The 16,662-nt window shown below is 38.1% G+C and overlaps 2 protein-coding genes and 1 pseudogene across 2 annotated transcripts; all 3 read left to right on the forward strand.

The window, feature by feature from the left end:
- LOC134496539 (olfactory receptor 8H3-like) lies at window positions 1-939 on the forward strand. The gene has a single exon (XM_063302260.1). It carries the CDS (start codon window positions 1-3, stop codon window positions 937-939), a length of 939 nt encoding a protein of 312 aa, XP_063158330.1.
- A 3,224-nt stretch (window positions 940-4,163) lies between these two features.
- Window positions 4,164-6,267, forward strand: LOC134496540 (olfactory receptor 8S1-like; annotated as a pseudogene).
- Window positions 6,268-14,763: 8,496 nt separating this feature from the next.
- On the forward strand, window positions 14,764-15,708 carry LOC134496541 (olfactory receptor 5AS1-like). Its single transcript, XM_063302262.1, has one exon. The coding sequence runs from the start codon at window positions 14,764-14,766 to the stop codon at window positions 15,706-15,708; it is 945 nt and encodes a 314-aa protein (XP_063158332.1).
- The last annotated feature ends 954 nt before the right edge of the window (window positions 15,709-16,662 follow it).

Here is a 16,662-nt window from a genome sequence, read left to right on the forward strand (position 1 = left end):
ATGGAAATAGAAAATCAAAGTACCACAATAACTTCCTTTGTCCTTTGGGGATTTTCCTATAACTTGCCAGTGAATATCTTCCTCTTCTTTGCATTCCTCTTTATTTATGCCCTAACTTTACTGGGAAATATCGTGATCATGGTTGTTACAAGTCATCTCCCAAGCCCCATGTACTTTTTTCTGGCTCATCTGGCTTTTCTTGATATCTGCTTTTCTTCCGTCACTGTGCCTAAGCTCTTAGAGATTTTGACTGTAAAGCAGACAATTTCATATTCTGGCTGTTTTGCCCAAATGTTCTTCATACTTCTGACAGGAAGCAATGAAACTTGCATTCTTGCAGCTATGGCCTATGACCGATATGCTGCCATTTGCAAACCTCTCCATTATATAAAAATTATGAACAAAGCATGCTGTAGATGGCTGGTTGGTGGTGGATGGGCAATGGCTTTTTCATATGCCTTGATAAACACATTTTCTGTTTTGAAGCTGGGTTTCTGTGGACCAAATTTTATCAGGGATTTCAGCTGTGAATTTCCATCTCTACTTGCCTTATCTTGCACAGACACACTCTTCAGTTGGATAGTATTCCTCATCACTGGTAGTACCCTTGTCATATCTTCATTGACTGTGATTCTCTTTTCCTACATTCATATAATCCAAACTATCCTGAAGCTGAACTCCGCAAAAGCAAAAAGAAAAACTTTCTCTACCTGTAGTGCTCACCTCATTGTTGTGGTTTTGTATTATAGCACTGGATGTTTTAGGAATCTTAGGCCCAGCTCAGCTTCCTCAATTATTGTGGATGGACTCTTCTCCGTTCAGTATAGCATCTCAACACCCATGCTGAACCCCCTTATCTACAGCCTGAAAAACAGGGAAGTGAAGGAAGCCATCAAAAAGCTAATGGGCTACAAACCGTTGAATTCTCGTACTGTGTAAAATGCCTTGTTATAAAGCAAGTTGAATACTATGCAGAGAGTGAGCTGAGAAGTGAATGTGTTGTTCTGGAAAGCTATTCCAAAGCTTGTTTGTTCATATAGATTAACAGATCTGGTTGAATCAAAATAAGTGGATTTCATTTGTATAATCATAGTTTAGTAGGCTTCTTTTTATGATCAAACCTCATTCAGATAATATCTCTTGGAGCCAGATATGTTTGGGACTATTGTCCAAATACTTTCTACTGATGACAGTCTGGTAAATCTAAGGACCCCAACTGTGGTAAACTACAATTACCAAAATATTCTTGTTGTTGTTTTAATTAACCAAACTGTAAAAGAGTTATATATGTGAAAGTAAAGTTGTTGTTGTTGTTATTGTTGTTGTTGTTTTTCTCATCCAAGTTCATAGACTCTGTAAAATATATTCAGAGACAATCAAGGGGTCAACTGAGCCCAGGTTAAGGACCCCTGGACTAACAGCTCTTTGTCCCACTCTGGTGCACTCTAGAAGCTCAAGCTATAAAGGTAGCTCTCAATATAATTTTACTTATAATATATATTATAATTTTTTATGATGTAATATCTCCCAATATAAGAAAGCCACCTGGGTGACTTTGAGCCAGTCACTCACTCTCAGCCCAACTCACCTCACAGGGTTGTTGTTGTGGGGAAAGTATTATGAGGAAGGAGTATTAGTATGTTCAACACCTTGAGTTATTTATAAAAATAATAAATGCAGGATTAAAAAAAAATCTTTAAAAATTATCTGTGGATTAGCTCCTTTCTACACATAGAAGTGAACATTAGAAAAAGCTGCTTCTGGGGAGTTTGTATGCTTTTCTTAAATTGCAAACCTGTCTTGTGCTGAGCTGAAATTCTTCCAAGGGTCTGGAAGATGGAAATTTGGGCCTTCTAACCTTTAGGTTGGCTCTGGGGACCTGGGCCTGCTTGGCTAGGCCTTGTGCCTTTCTTCCTCCTTAGCCATAGGTCACATGCTTCTCCCCACTTGTCCCCACTCCCCACTCCCCACAGAGTGAGCTTCTCCCCACTTGTCTTCCCCAGCAATCAGATCTGTACAGAAGTTGAACTCCCTGCCTGCTTGCCTGCCTTTCATCCCCGGTCACTACTCAGAGGCTGAAGTGCCAGTTTTATTTATTTATTTATTTTTATTTAATTTAATTTATGTCGATGCCCATCTCCCCTGATGGGGGACTCTGGGTGGTTTACAATAAAATAATGATAAAAACATCCACCTAAGTTGTAGTTAAAAATATAAATAGGAAAATAAATATAAAATCCAAGTGGAGATGGAATCACAATCAATAAGGGGTGCTATGGTTCCAGCCACCCCTACGTGGAACTATCACTCTCCCCATCCCAAGCAAGGTGGCAGAACCAGGTCTTCAATTTCTTCCAGAAGTCCGGAAGCAAGGAGACCCATCCCAACTCCAGGGGCAAGATATTCCAAAGGGCAGGCGCCACTTCAGAGAAGGCTCACCTCTTGGACCCCACTAGATGAAATTCCTTTGCTGATGGGGTCCATAGCATGGTCTCCCTGCCTGACTGGGTGGGGTGGATCAATGTTATGGGGATGAGACGGTCCGTCAGATACCCTGGTCCCTGCCATGTGGGGCTTTAAAGGTAATAGCCAACATCTTGAATTGGACCCAGAAGAAAACTGGTACCCAATGCAGCTCATGTAATAGTGGTGTCACTGATTTTAAAGCACCAATGACTGTCCACGCAACTGCATTCTGGATCAGCTGAAGCTTCCGAATATTCTTCAAGGGTAGCCTCATGTAGAGTGCATTGCAATAGTTTATATGGGAGATGACAAGGGCATGAGTGACTGTTCGGAGGGCATCTCAGTCCAGGAATGGGCATAGCTGGCACACCACCCAGCAAAGGCCCTCCTGGCCGTGACTTCCACCTGCTCATTGAGCAGGAGTTGCGAGTCCATGAGGACGCCCAGGTTCTGCACTGGTTCTGAATGTGGAAGTGCCACCCCATCCAGAACCAAAGATGACAACTTCCTATAAACCAAGGGGCCATCAATCCACAGCCACTCTGTCTTACCAGGGTTCAGTTGAAGCCTGCTGTTCCCCATCCAGACCCCCACAGCACCCAGACATTGGAAAGGGTGGCAACTGCATCACTTCTTCACCTGGGATGGAGATATATAACTGAGTATCATCAGCATATTGATGATACCTCATCCCGTGGTAACAGATGATCTCACCCAGCGGTTTCATGTAGATGTTGAATAGGACAGGAGAGAGAACCGAACCCTGTGGCACACCACAAAGGAGAGGTCAAGGGTCGGATCTCTCCCTCCCATCACCACCTACTGGGACTGGCCCTGGAGGAAGGAGGTGAACCAGTGCAAAACTTCACTGCCCACCCCCAACTCCCTGAGCTGCCCCAAAAGGGTACCAAAGTCGATGGTATTGAAAGCTGCTGAGAGATACAACAGAGCCAGGATGGAAGCACTCCCTCCATCCTGCTCCCACCAGAGATCATCCATAAGTGTGACCAATGTGGTCTACATCCCATATCCTGGCCTGAAACCTGACTGAAAGGAGTCCAGATAATCTGTTTCCTCCAGAATTCTCTGGAGCTGCAACACAACCACTTTCTCAACCACCTTTCCCAAAAAGGGAAGGTGGGAGACAAGGCAAAAATTGCCCAGTATAGTAGGGTCCAGGGATGGCTTCTTGAGGAGGGGGTACACCAGTGCCTCCTTAAAGGCAGCCAGAAATACCCCCTCCCTCAAAGATGCCTTCACCAGCCAGGAGGGACATTGGTCTAGTAGACATGTGGTTGCATTTACAGTCCAGAGGGTCCTTTCCACTTCCTCAGGCTCAACAGGATTATGCCTGTTTGCATGCTATACCAATATCTCCTTCAGATTATTTGTTTGCTTAGCACATCATATGATTGTGGATGCCACTTAATGTCCTTCTTAGTAGTAATGATTTTGTGCAATGTACACTTTTAAGTGCAGTACACTCAAAGGTTAAATCACATGAAGTTCAAACAATTATCAAAAAAATCTCACAACATAACATAGTATGATGATCCATTTAAATAAATTATCTTATCCAAGCACTACCAAAATTTAAATTTTAAATACTGCCATTCAAAAGAAAGTTTCTTCCTCAAAATTCAATATATCTTTACACTTTAACCACTTTATTTCTCCCACATTTTCTCTTCTCAAGAATGCTTCCTGAGGTGATAACCACAAAGGTACATTGGGAGAAAATCTTACCTTGTATTTATTCCAGATCCACAATATCACATTCTTGATATAATGGTCTTTAAAATCCTTATTAATTTTAACTTTGTCATACCTCAAGTAGATAGGGTCCCGGAAGAACTATAGACAGAAGTTCACAACATTGTTCAGGAGGTGTCAACAAAATACATCCCAAAGAAAGAGAAAACCAAGAAGGCAAAATGGCTGTCTGCTGTGACACTAGAAGTAGCCCAAGAAAGAAGGAAAGCAAAAGGCAACAGTGATAGGGGGAGATATGCCCAGTTAAATGCAAAATTCCAGATGCTAGCCAGAAGAGATAAAGAATTATTTTTAAACAAGCAATGTGCGGAAGTGGAAGAAGACAATAGAATAGGAAGGACAAGAGACCTCTTCCAGAAAATTAGAAACATTGGAGGTAAATTCCAGGCAAAAATGGGTATGATCAAAAACAAAGATGGCAAGGACCTAACAGAAGAAAAAGAGATCAAGAAAAGTTGGCAAGAATATACAGAAGACCTGTATAGGAAGGATAACAATATCGGGGATAGCTTTGAAGGTGTGGTCAATGAGCTAGAGCCAGACATCCTGAAGAGTGAGGTTGAATGGGCCTTAAGAAGCATTGCTAATAACAAGGAAGCAGGAGACGACGGTATCCCAGCTGAACTGTTCAAAATCTTGCAAGATGATATGCCATGCTATATGCCAGCAAATTTGGAAAAACAAGCACCCTTGACCAGCTTGTGCTGCTATCTGAAATTGACAAAGAACTTAATCGATTTCACCCTAAAAGCTTTCTTAAATGTCTCCGGGCTTGCAGTAGCCAGCATGCTAAGCAAGCAGCCAGTGCCAAGGCATTCCCTTCAATGTGTATTCCCCCATTGTGTACTTGCTTACCTTCTTGTAATCTCTTCATCTTCAGTGAATGTAAAGACAAACATTAATTTCCCCTTGCTAGTTATCCCAGGACTGAGGTGAGAATTCCAAAGGGTGGGGAACTGGGAAAAAAAGGGCTGTAAGATCTACCCCTTTTTCCCAGCTTCCTTGTGAGTTGAGTTCCAGAACATTAACCTTCCCTGCCATTTGGCTCACCTGGCACTTTGGGGTTGTATCCTCCTCATGCTTTAAGTATTTAGGCAAAGCAGAATCTCCTAAATTCCTAAATCATGTTCTAATGATTTATCAGCCCTAAATTGTCTTTATCAACAAGTTTCCCCCCCCCCATCTCACTGTGCAATGCATTCTATTATGTAAATGAAAGATTATTTTCTCTTCTTTTCTTCAAATTTCAACAGCATCTGAAATGGAGATCAGAACACCACAGCAACATCTTTTCTCCTTTTGGGATTTTTGTACAATTGGCCAGTCAATCTTTTCCTCTTCTTGGTATTCTTCCTGATGTATGCCCTTACCTTACTGGGAAATATGGTGATTCTGGTAGTCATCTCCCCAGCCCATGTTCTTTCTTCTAGCTCATCTGGCTTTTATTGATATCTGCTTCTCTTCTGTTACTCTGCCCAAGCTGCTGGTGATTTTCTGGGCAAAAAAGATTATTTCATACCCCAGCTGCTTTACTCAGGTATTTGTTGTCTTTCTCACAGGCAGTAGTGAAGAGTGACCTTGCAGCAATGGCTTATGACAAACATGTTGCCATTTGCAAGCCCCTCCATTATGTATGAGTTATGAACAAAGCATTTTGTAGGTGGCTGGTGGGTGGTGCATGGTCATTTGGTTTCTTATGTGCTTTCATAAATATATTACCTATTTTGAAGCTAGATTTCTGTGGACCCAATTTTATCAGGCATTTCAGCTATGAATTTCCATCTCTACTTGTCTTATCCTGCACAGAAACATTCCCCAATTGGATGACATTGCTCATCTTCATTGATTATTATCCTAGTCTCCTACATCCATATCATCTCAACTATCCTGAAGCTGAACTCAGCAGAAGCAAAAAGGAAAACTTTCTCTACTTGCAGTTTTCATCTTATTGTTGTGATTTTATATTATAGCAGTCCCTGCTTTAGGAATGTGAGGCCAAGGATTTCTGGTGGGATCATGGTGGACTGAACAGCTTTGCCTACAAGCTCTGTAGGCAAAACTGGCATTGTGTTTGTTTTTTCAGGCTCAGTCTTGTTTCTCCTGAAGCCCAGGAGCATTTTTTATGGATCAAGAAAAAAGCTCGGAATTGACCCATTTGTCCTCTGGATGGCGAGTTGCAGCTAGGAGATCGTAAACAGCGTTTGCAATTGATGGGTAAGACATCACCAGGAGACTGGGACATCACCATTTCCAAGCTGCACTGCAGCCTCAAAGGGATGTTAAGTCCAGCCACTCCATTTCTAAAGCACCCATTTTTTTTAAGCATTTGTACCCTAAGAGAGGCTTTCTACTTTAAGGGGAAACAATCTCTCTTGGTGCTTATCATTATTTCTGTGATTAATTTCTTTTATTTTTTTTTAAGTTCTGGATTTTGCTTTCTATCCAATACTAAGAAGGGTTGAAAGTATGTTATTGTCTCCCTGTTATTATTTTTGTGTTAATTTTGAAGATTTTACCTTTTCTCCTACACGTTGAATCTGCCATTCTGAACTTTTACTTTCCTGCCTCTACTTTTCCTGGGGAACTGTCTGTTACCTTATCTTAACTCAGATTGGGAATTTTCCATTACAGTTAAGTATCTAGGGGGCACCATAATCTATGTTAAGTTAAATTAATACTTAAATGTTAAGTATTTGCCAGTTAGGTATCTAGGGGGCACCATAATCTATGTTAAGTTAAATTAATACTTAAATGTTAAGTATTTGCCAGTTAGGTATCTAGGGGGCACCATAATCTACTGCCTCAGACATGGAGGACCTTAATCAGACTCTCACCAACTTTTATAGAGGCACTAAAGCAGATATTAAGCAGATTCTTTCTTATTCCTCCTGCTGTTATGCAAGACATTCAGAGTATTGTGGAAAATATGTGTTCTAAAATGGGCCATCTGGTTGGGGATGTTGGGGATGAAATGGAAGAATCTAACAACAATGGAATTGTCTCTCCTAAGAACAAGATTCAGGCTTTTGTTGAAACCCTGGATGAAACTGACAATGCTGAACTGAAGAATTTAAATAGAGAAATTGAGCTGCAAGACATCAGTGTGTGTGTGTGTGTTTGGTGCAGGTGCAGGAGATGAATCTTCATGCAATTAATATCCACTGAAGGGGCTGCATGTCTGAAAATGATTGTGGCAATACCTGCTACTCAAAACTCCTGCTGCACAGGTTTTCATCTACAGTAAGGGTCCTCAAAAAAATGTGGCATTGTGACCCTCAAGAAGTGTAAATAACCCCCCAAGAAATAATTTTATTGATGAGTAAGAAGAGGAAGGAGGGGAGGGGAGGGGAGGGGAGGGAGAATTGCTACTAATTGTTGAACTATTATTCCTTCTGTGGATGCTTGGCGAAGTCTGTATACACACAGTTACTCTAATGAATGACTTAACCAGACTCCCATATTGTTCCTTCAACTCATCTCACTGACTCTATCAATCCCAAACTGAAGGGAAAAAAAGTGACTTCTGGTTTGTCTAATATTCATCCCACTCTGCTGTATGGGACACCAGTTTCTTTCACTTAGATGGCTGGCTGGAGATGATGGACCTGTAATAGTATTTCATTCTCAAATAGCAATATAATCACTTATCGCAGACAGAACATCTATAAAACAACAGCATTTCTCATGAACGCTTGTCATGAATAAAGGTGTCAGATGTTGATCTGTGGTCTAAAATATTCCATGGGTCTATTGTACTATTAAGTACAGACTTTCTTTTCCAAATACAGGGTTACAGACTGTTCATCAGAGAAAGAACCTATGGCCAAATGGACCTGATTGATTAGAGAAAAGATAGTATCTACATTTATTGCTGTGTGGAAACCCATTCCTTTTTCTATTTTCCTTCTTACTTTAATTTAGTTTGTATTAATTTTTATTCTTGATTTAAAAAACTACATCTATCTATCTATCTATCTATCTATCTATCTATCTATCTATCTATCTATCTATCAATCTAGAGAGAGAGAGAGAATGAGAGAGAGAGAGAATCTGACAGACCCGCATTTAATGGTAGAGTCTCTTTTATTACAAACTTCATCAATTTGTAAGCATAATTCAAATATTTACAATGATCTTCATACTTGGGTTTTAAAATCAGAGGGATTTTTATAATTTATCTTTTATTTTTCTAAAAAAGTTTGATATTGTTTATCTCCAATGAAATTGTTATTGTGAATTTTCTAGCCACATGGCTCTATGCTATAATCAGGAAATGATGGTATTGAAAGTTATTACTTTTTTTTTTAGCATTTTTACTTTCAAATCACTAGGAACAATTGTCAGACACCACTTACTCCCCCACATTGGGGTTAGGGAGTGGATACTACATGAGATGCTCCATGGAAGATAAATAGTGACATCAGTAATACTACCTGCTATTCTACTATTGTGTTTTTTTTATGCTGCATTTTCTGTCATCATTACTGTTTTCCCCTCCCCACCCCCCATAAGTGTTGTACTGTTTTATATTGGGTATATATTTTATTTGCATTGCTTCTATATTGTTTGGGACAGAATGGTCTTCATTTGTAGCAGATCAGCTTTGTAGTCTATCTGGAAAACTGTCTTTTGTTTTGGATTTCTCCATTTTTAACTAATTTGCAAGCTGTCATTTTACTATTATCTGTGCAACTCTATAATATTCTCCTTTTGCACTGAATGTCTCCATTTTAATATTGAAAAGGATTTTTAAAAGCATACTGTTATAATAAAGTTTGATTGTGTTTATCTTCTATGAGATTGGTGTTGGGTGGAAGAAGGGTGAATAGTATAGTCACTACATCACACTTCTACACCTAGTATAAAGACACTCAAAATTATTTCAATGTTTGCCTTTTTATTTAGAACGAACTAGCAAGATGCTATGTCAAATCAGGAAATGGGACTATGCTGTGAAAGCCCAGAGAGCTTCTGAGGCAGTAGGTTCAGGACCTCTATCTTTTCAGCCTGTAGGCCCCAACATGATTTAACAGTGGCAGGCAGAATCAAGCACATTGTAACATATACATAACTCTTCTACATGGCTCTAATCCTTGAAGCTGCTGGGTTTACTTTTTGTTTGGTTTTCCTCATAATAACAAGCTTCACGATCTACTGAGATTTTGAGAATAGTAGGACAGTTCAGACTCTTGCTGTAAGTAGGATATGCAGGCCTTTGAATAAACATAGTTCAAAACAGAAGTGATTATTAAATATAAATATTTAATAAAAATGTTTTAAGAAACTAGGACAAACAAGCTTTTGGTGGCAGAAGATGCTTACTGTTGTCATGTTCACTGTTTCAATGAAAAGGTGCATTGTAATGTTTCACATGTCATTTTGCTGATACGTGTTTCTTTGGGAGAGGAGGAGGATTCTGTCGCCTGGGAATGTTATCTGTTCAACGCTGGATCGGAATGTGTTTGGGTTATCTGGAATGTTCAAGGTTTCTTTCCCAAGTTAGCAGCGGAGACGGTTACCAGCACCTGGGAGGGGGGAGGTTTGCACGCCCGAGAGAAAGGAGGGATCATGTTTGGGCGAAGGGTTTTTAGTTTGTATTTGGCACACTTTTGCTCATTCTCAGCTTTCTCTGGATTTGCATACTATTCTTCAATAAATCAGATTTCATTAAGAGTCTGCTAGTGAGTCTGAGTTTGTCAGAATAGGCAACCGCTACAACTGTGGAGCTCTCTGCCACAGGAGATAAAGTGGCCCTCCTTGTAATGTTTAATTAATCAGATGGTGGAGCAAATAGCTGACTCAACAGTTCTCGTTAGCAGCTTTGACCCATGACAGTATGTTGCAAAAGAAGGTTTGGCTGCAGGAACCTGATGGGCAGTCAGTGTTATGTGTTCAGTGGCTGACTCTGGATCCCAGCATGTGTCATCAATGAGAGTTGAAAGGAGAGGAGTTCCATGCAGCACTTTGAAGAGCTCTTGGGGAAGAGGAGGCAGCCTATACTCAGCTGTCTGGTATGTGAGATGAGAAAGAAAGGAGACAGGAGAGGACAGAGATCCAGAACACACTGGGCTGACTGGGCAATTCTTCAGCCACATACCCAGAACAAAAACCTGGGGAAATCCTGGAGGATCCTTCTTCTTCCAAAACAGTCCTCCATGTCCAGCCTTACTCTGCAAACCTCTGCAACGTTCCAATTTTTTTACCATCTCTGAGCCCAACAAATACAACATTTCACTGACACCTTATAAGGAAAAAATGGTTGCTTGAAGAAATTGGCATATCAACTTGCAACACAGTTATTTAAATTCAGTTCCAAAGAGGAGCTTATAAGTGGGGGGACGGGGAAGGGTTGTGGTGAACACAACAGCTCTCTGCAACTGCATAGGGTGGTCATATGAGACTGTGAAAAGATACAGCTGCTTCACAGAGCTACAGTTGTGCGTTATGTTTATGGTACAGTGCACTCTGAAGCACCTTTTCCAAGTTATTTTCAAAGTGCTGTAGAATCCTAGTATACAATGTAATATGAGATATGAATAATATGTGTGTAGATTTTTGTATGTAACTGCACTCCATTTGAACATGCTTCTTTCTCTTCCAGTTATGTCATTTCATAGGAGTTTGTGCTGTTCACCAAATCATTCCTTGAATATAGGGACTCCTTAACCTTCCTAAAATGACAAATCATGTCCTAAATTTAAGTTGCATGAATCTTTTTTCAGTTAAACGGTGACTTGTCTTCTTAGTCATTCTTCAAAAAAATCTCTCTGCCTTCAGGTAAGCATGACTGCTGATTTTTCCACTTGCTGTTTAGAGAGCAAGATGGTATCTGTAATAAGACTTGCCAAAAAAAAAAGAATCCTTATTTGCTAACTTTAAGCTCTGGAGTTTGGTCCTTTAGAGATCTTGTTCCCCAGGGTTTGCATATTGCATGTTGATAAAATGGCTTCATTTTTATAAGCTATTTATAAGCAGGAAAAAAAAAAATACTGTAGCTATGCATAAAAAAGGATGATTACACATTTTGTATTTTGGCTATCATTTGAAAATATATCAAATATCTACATACTACTTCTCTTATACCCATTTTTATATGCCCTGTGTGGCTATGTTTTCTACTCACACTTCTAATTATCCTCTTGAAGAACTAGGTAGTTTCAGATACATGGATTTCATCAAGGTAAGTACAGTTGTGCTGCTGAATTGCTGCATGAGGTAATTTTATTTTAGTAGAAAGTATGAAGTTGGTTTTAATTGATTCTAGCTGTTCTCTTTTTTTAAATATCAGAAAATATGCACAATATTTTCATACGGATGCTGTTTTACATTTTTTTTTCCTTTTTAATGAAGTATTTTAATACATGCCTTTTATTTTTATTTAAAGGACAAAACTGAGGTTAAAACTATATGGCTTCAGAACGGTTATTATTATTATTATTGCCAATTAAATAATACTGTTTGTTGTGAGCTGTCCAGAGTAATTGGGAGTCAAGCAACTTATTATTATTATTATTATTATTATTATTATTTATTGGACAATGTTTATTAATCAAGTGCCACTGTCAGTTGGTGTCAACTTCTGGCAACCACTTAATAAATCTTTTCCAAGATTATCTGTCCCTAACTTGGTCCTTCAGATCTTCCAATAGTGCATCTACCACTGCTGTAATTGAGTCTATTCACCTTGCTGCTAGCCATCCTCTTCTCCTTCTTTTTATTTTTTCCCCAAAATATGGACTTTTCAAGGAATCTAGAACTTCATATAATGTGTCTAAAATATTATATTTGAGCTTTGTCATTTGTGCCTTGAGTGAGAATTCTGGTTTGATTAAGTCTATGATTCATTTGCTTGTTTCCTTGGCTGTCCAATTGCCTGGACAGTATACATGACATTAAAAGAGGTATCAAAATATTGCCACTATTCAAATACATTTTAAAAAATTACTAAAATAAAATTGAACAATGGCTTCTAACACAGCGAGGTAATGAATACCTTTTTTTTCAGGAATCTTTCCAAAGCAAAGTATAATATAAAATGCATTTAAACATAATTTAATCTAATATAAACACTTCTAGAGAAACAGAACATTGTAGATCATTGCAATTATCTGATAAGTCTTCCATACAAACTATTAGAATTTATTCCAAATTATTTTAACACAAATTATTTTAACACAAACACACAAACATGCTTGTGGAGGAGGATTGCTCATGCAAAACTAAAAGCTAGACATAGTAATATCCAAGTAAGATGTCTTTTATTTTTGCCATATTGAAAGAAAGGGCAGGATGGGGAGGGGGATAAAGCAATAGAAACCTGCAGGGTGTATTTATCTGCTCTTCTACCAGCCCAAGTAAATTAAGTGCTACAATTGTAAACAATGTTCACTGAAATCAATGGAGCAGGAAGAGGAATAGCTCACAGAATTTCAGTCTATACAACTGAGATGATAGATAGATAGATAGATAGATAGATAGATAGATAGATAGATAGATAGATAGCAAATAGCAGATAGCAGATGAAAGAGAGAGAGGGAGAGAGGGAGAGGGAGAGATTAGGGAAGATAGGGAAGATAGGGATATTTGCATTCAGATTCTATTCTTTTATTGTCAACAGATACCACTAAGAATATTTTTTTTTCTTTTCTTAACCATTTTATCTTGACACATTATATACTGGGCCCCCAAAGGGAGCATCTTTTGGAAGGTGGAGGAGTTACTTATATATATGTATGTGCATGGGGGGAATACAGGTAGCATTCTGATAAATCCATGCTTTGTAACTGGCTATATCCCCATGGCACCCATTTTGTTAATGGGCAAGCCCCACCCAACACATATTTCATAACAGTGCCCACAACAAGTTCTCAATTCCAGAGAACCCCACAAAGACTGGAGACTCCTGCATTTCTGTTTATTGTGATTTACCATATTATTTTCTGTTTACTGCTGTTACCATCTTGGTTCCACGTTTACTGCTGTAAATGAAAGCATAATGTCCAGTATTCTTTTAATAGTACTGTCCAAAAGTCTTAGGCCACCATTAGATTTGTTGTTTTAGCAATGGTATAATGACCATACTGTATATAATTATTTCTCAGAGCCCAACCTTGTGCATGTCTACTCAGAAGTAAGTCCCATTATACTCAATGAGTAGAGGTTTTTTTTTCTGGGGAGTAGGATAGGATTATATCTACTTCCTGCTGAATACAATGGGCTGACAAACACAAATTTCAGAACATCTTAGACTGTTTTCCTGTATTTTCTGGTTGTATTCTAATAAAGAGACTGAGGCTGCAATCCTATTGGCACTTACCTGGGAGTAAGCCCTATTGATAGAAGTGTTTGAAAATGTTGTTACTTACCTTACTCAGAAGTAAGCCCATTGTATTCTGCAGGAAGTAGGTGTAATCCTATTCTACTCTCCAGAAACAAACACCTTTACTCATTGAGTATAATGGGGCTTACTTCTGAATAGACATGCATAGGATTGGGCTTTGAGAAATAATTATATATGGTCATTATACCATTGGTAAAACAACAAATCTAATGGTGGGCCTAAGACTTTGCACAGTACTATATCTGTAAGAACATTTCTGCTGTTTCTCAATTATGGGCTTTCCACCTGTTTTTTCTTTTCTCTTTTCAGAAGAGAAGTTATATTGATCAGGTTCATATGTTACTTTCCATTCTTTGACTGCTGTAATGGGTTCTCATATTTCTAAACTGATCCCTAAAACTGTAATCACACTGGTCACAAATTAGTTGTTGTGTGTTTTTCTCATTGAAGTCAGCAAGATTAAATCTTTTTTTTCTCTTTTACATGAAATGTAGGCTTAATTTAAAGGAAAAAGACAGGAGTTCCAAAGCTGTGTGTAGCCTAGACCCTTTCAGGGAGAAAGCATAGTGTCGTATGTTTGATTGCTGCTATGTATAACTGTTGTATGTTGGAAAGTAAATATTAAGGAAAAGTGTAATTTTCTGAAAGGCACTATGATTTTTCTCATGTATACATGAGTGTTCTAATATAGGAGCTTCGATCTATAGTTCAAAATGGTAATCTACAGTGAGGTTCAGCACCTTGTTTATTTTTATTTTATTTTTTTTTGTTTTATTTTTTTAAAAACAAACAAACACTAAAACTGACCATCAGATCCTGAATAGTATCCATCATTTTCTGTTTGCATAACTTTAGTATGACTTGATGTCTGCCATGAATTCAAAGAACAAAATGTAGCAATATTTCACAGTATGTTTGGTTCTTAAGAAATATTTCTTTGCTTTCAATGGTTATAATCAATTATATAAGCAAAGAAATAATGTCTTGTATTTCTATTTCTTTTGTCTCACTTTATTCCTAAACTATTGTATTTCACCTGTTATATAGCTTTTTGTTATTTGTCTTTCTGGGTTAAAACTCTTATGTCATATTGTTAGAGACAAGAAAATTCAATCACACTTTTTTTTAAAAAAAACATATATATATATATTACTTGTTTCCACAGAAGCAGCAGCAGTTCTAAGATGGAGCTCTCAAATCATACTACTGTGACTGAGTTTATTATTGCAGGGTTCCCCAGCCTGCAAAAGACCAGGATTCCACTATTTATACTCATTCTAGTCATGTACACATTAACAATAATAGGAAACATAGTCATAGTCTTCATCACCAGTTATGATCCTTCTCTCAACACCCCAATGTACTTCTTCCTGAGAAATTTTTCCTTTCTGGAGATCTGCTTTACTACGGTCACAGTCCCAACAATATTGGCTGACCTCATTAGAGAAAAGAATGTTATGTCTTTCAACTGTTGTCTTGCTCAAATATATTTCTTCCATGCTCTTGGTGGCATTGAATGCCTCCTTCTGGCTGCAATGGCTTATGATAGATATGTGGCTATATGTTCTCCTCTGAGATATAACACAATTATGAACAGTATTGTCTATAATCAACTCTCCATGTGGTCTTGGATTACTGGTTTGGTCCTACCATTAGTACCAGTTTTTCTTATATCACAGCTCAGCTACTGTGGAAGCAATGTGGTAGATCATTTTTTCTGTGACATCTTGCCATTGCTCAGGCTGGTTTGTAATCGGACCCAACTCAATGAAATGTTGAGTTTTTTCATCTGTTCTTTCATTCTTGTTGGTTCATTCACATTAACTGCAATTTCTTACGCTGCCATCTTGATTGCTGTTCTCGGTATTCATTCTTCAGATGGACGTAAAAAGGCCTTTTCTACTTTTGCCTCCCATTTGATAGTGGTTGGTATCTTTTATGGAACCATGATGTTCATCTATGTCAGACCTACCCGAAATCTCTCCTTCATCATGGACCAGTTGGTAGCTGTGTTCTACTGTGTTATCACTCCACTCTTGAATCCTATGATATACACCCTTAGGAACAAGGAGGTTAAAAAAGCCCTTAAAAAAATTGTATGTAAAAAATTGGAAGACCTACAGTGTTGAATATGTGTTCTGAAAGATGTTGATATATGTTACACAAACAGAACAAAAACTATGTTTTATACACTAGCTTCTATTAGCTATCTTGTAATCACTCAACCTGGAAGGTTGTTACTCAGTAGGCCCTCATTCTGTGATATTTTCATAAGATTGCATTCTTAGTAACAAATGTAGTGAACACTTCATAGCATATTGACTAATAAAGTTATACTTTGGTAGTGGGTGTGTGCTTAGGGTAATTTTCCCTATTAAAAGAGAGGAAGGAGAGGAGGAGGAGGAGAAGGAAGAGGATTCTGAATTCAGCTTTAAATATTAGCAACCATTTTTCTAAGTGGTAAACAAGATTTCAACCTCAGCTTGCCAAATGTGAGGGGAAAAATATTTTCATACTAATCTATTGGTTTGATCTGGCACATAAATAAAATAATAAAATGGTGTAGAGTGTTTTCTATTGTGCAGTGGATAATAAATGATGTCAGCTGTCTCTAAATGTCATTTTGCTTGGTAAAATATAACTTAAAAGGGTACAACAAGGTTGGTAAAAGGCAAAGCGTAAAACAAACATATATACAGGCAGAATGTGGTCACAGGAAGAGGGAAAATAATGGTATTGCTTCTTTGCCCATTAACTCTATTTACATTATCAATGTAACATTACCGTTTTGTGATCTTACTGGCTCATGCGCTGTTTCACCATAACGTTTGCATATTGATTAATTATGTGCTGTTGAGTTGTTTTTGACACATGGATGGATGGAAGGGGGAGTGGGCTATGAAAAGTAAATAGTGATAATATCCTTAGTATATTTAGAAAATGAAAACACTGAGCCCAATTAATAATAATTTTGTTCAGTTCATTTTTAAACATAATTTTTCTTACATTACAAATGTAGCTTTAAGCAAGACAACAACACTTTGATATAAGTGTGCTTTTGCTTTATACAAAGAAAGGAGAAA

Source organism: Candoia aspera, chromosome 4 (assembly GCF_035149785.1).
Source record: "Candoia aspera isolate rCanAsp1 chromosome 4, rCanAsp1.hap2, whole genome shotgun sequence".
In the NCBI taxonomy this organism is placed as follows: Eukaryota; Metazoa; Chordata; class Lepidosauria; order Squamata; family Boidae; genus Candoia; species Candoia aspera.

Bases quoted from the DNA above. Each gene is read 5' to 3' on its own strand.
- LOC134496539 (XM_063302260.1), top strand. From the start codon at position 1: ATGGAAATAGAAAATCAAAGTACCACAATAACTTCCTTTGTCCTTTGG.
- LOC134496541 (XM_063302262.1), top strand. From the start codon at position 14,764: ATGGAGCTCTCAAATCATACTACTGTGACTGAGTTTATTATTGCAGGG.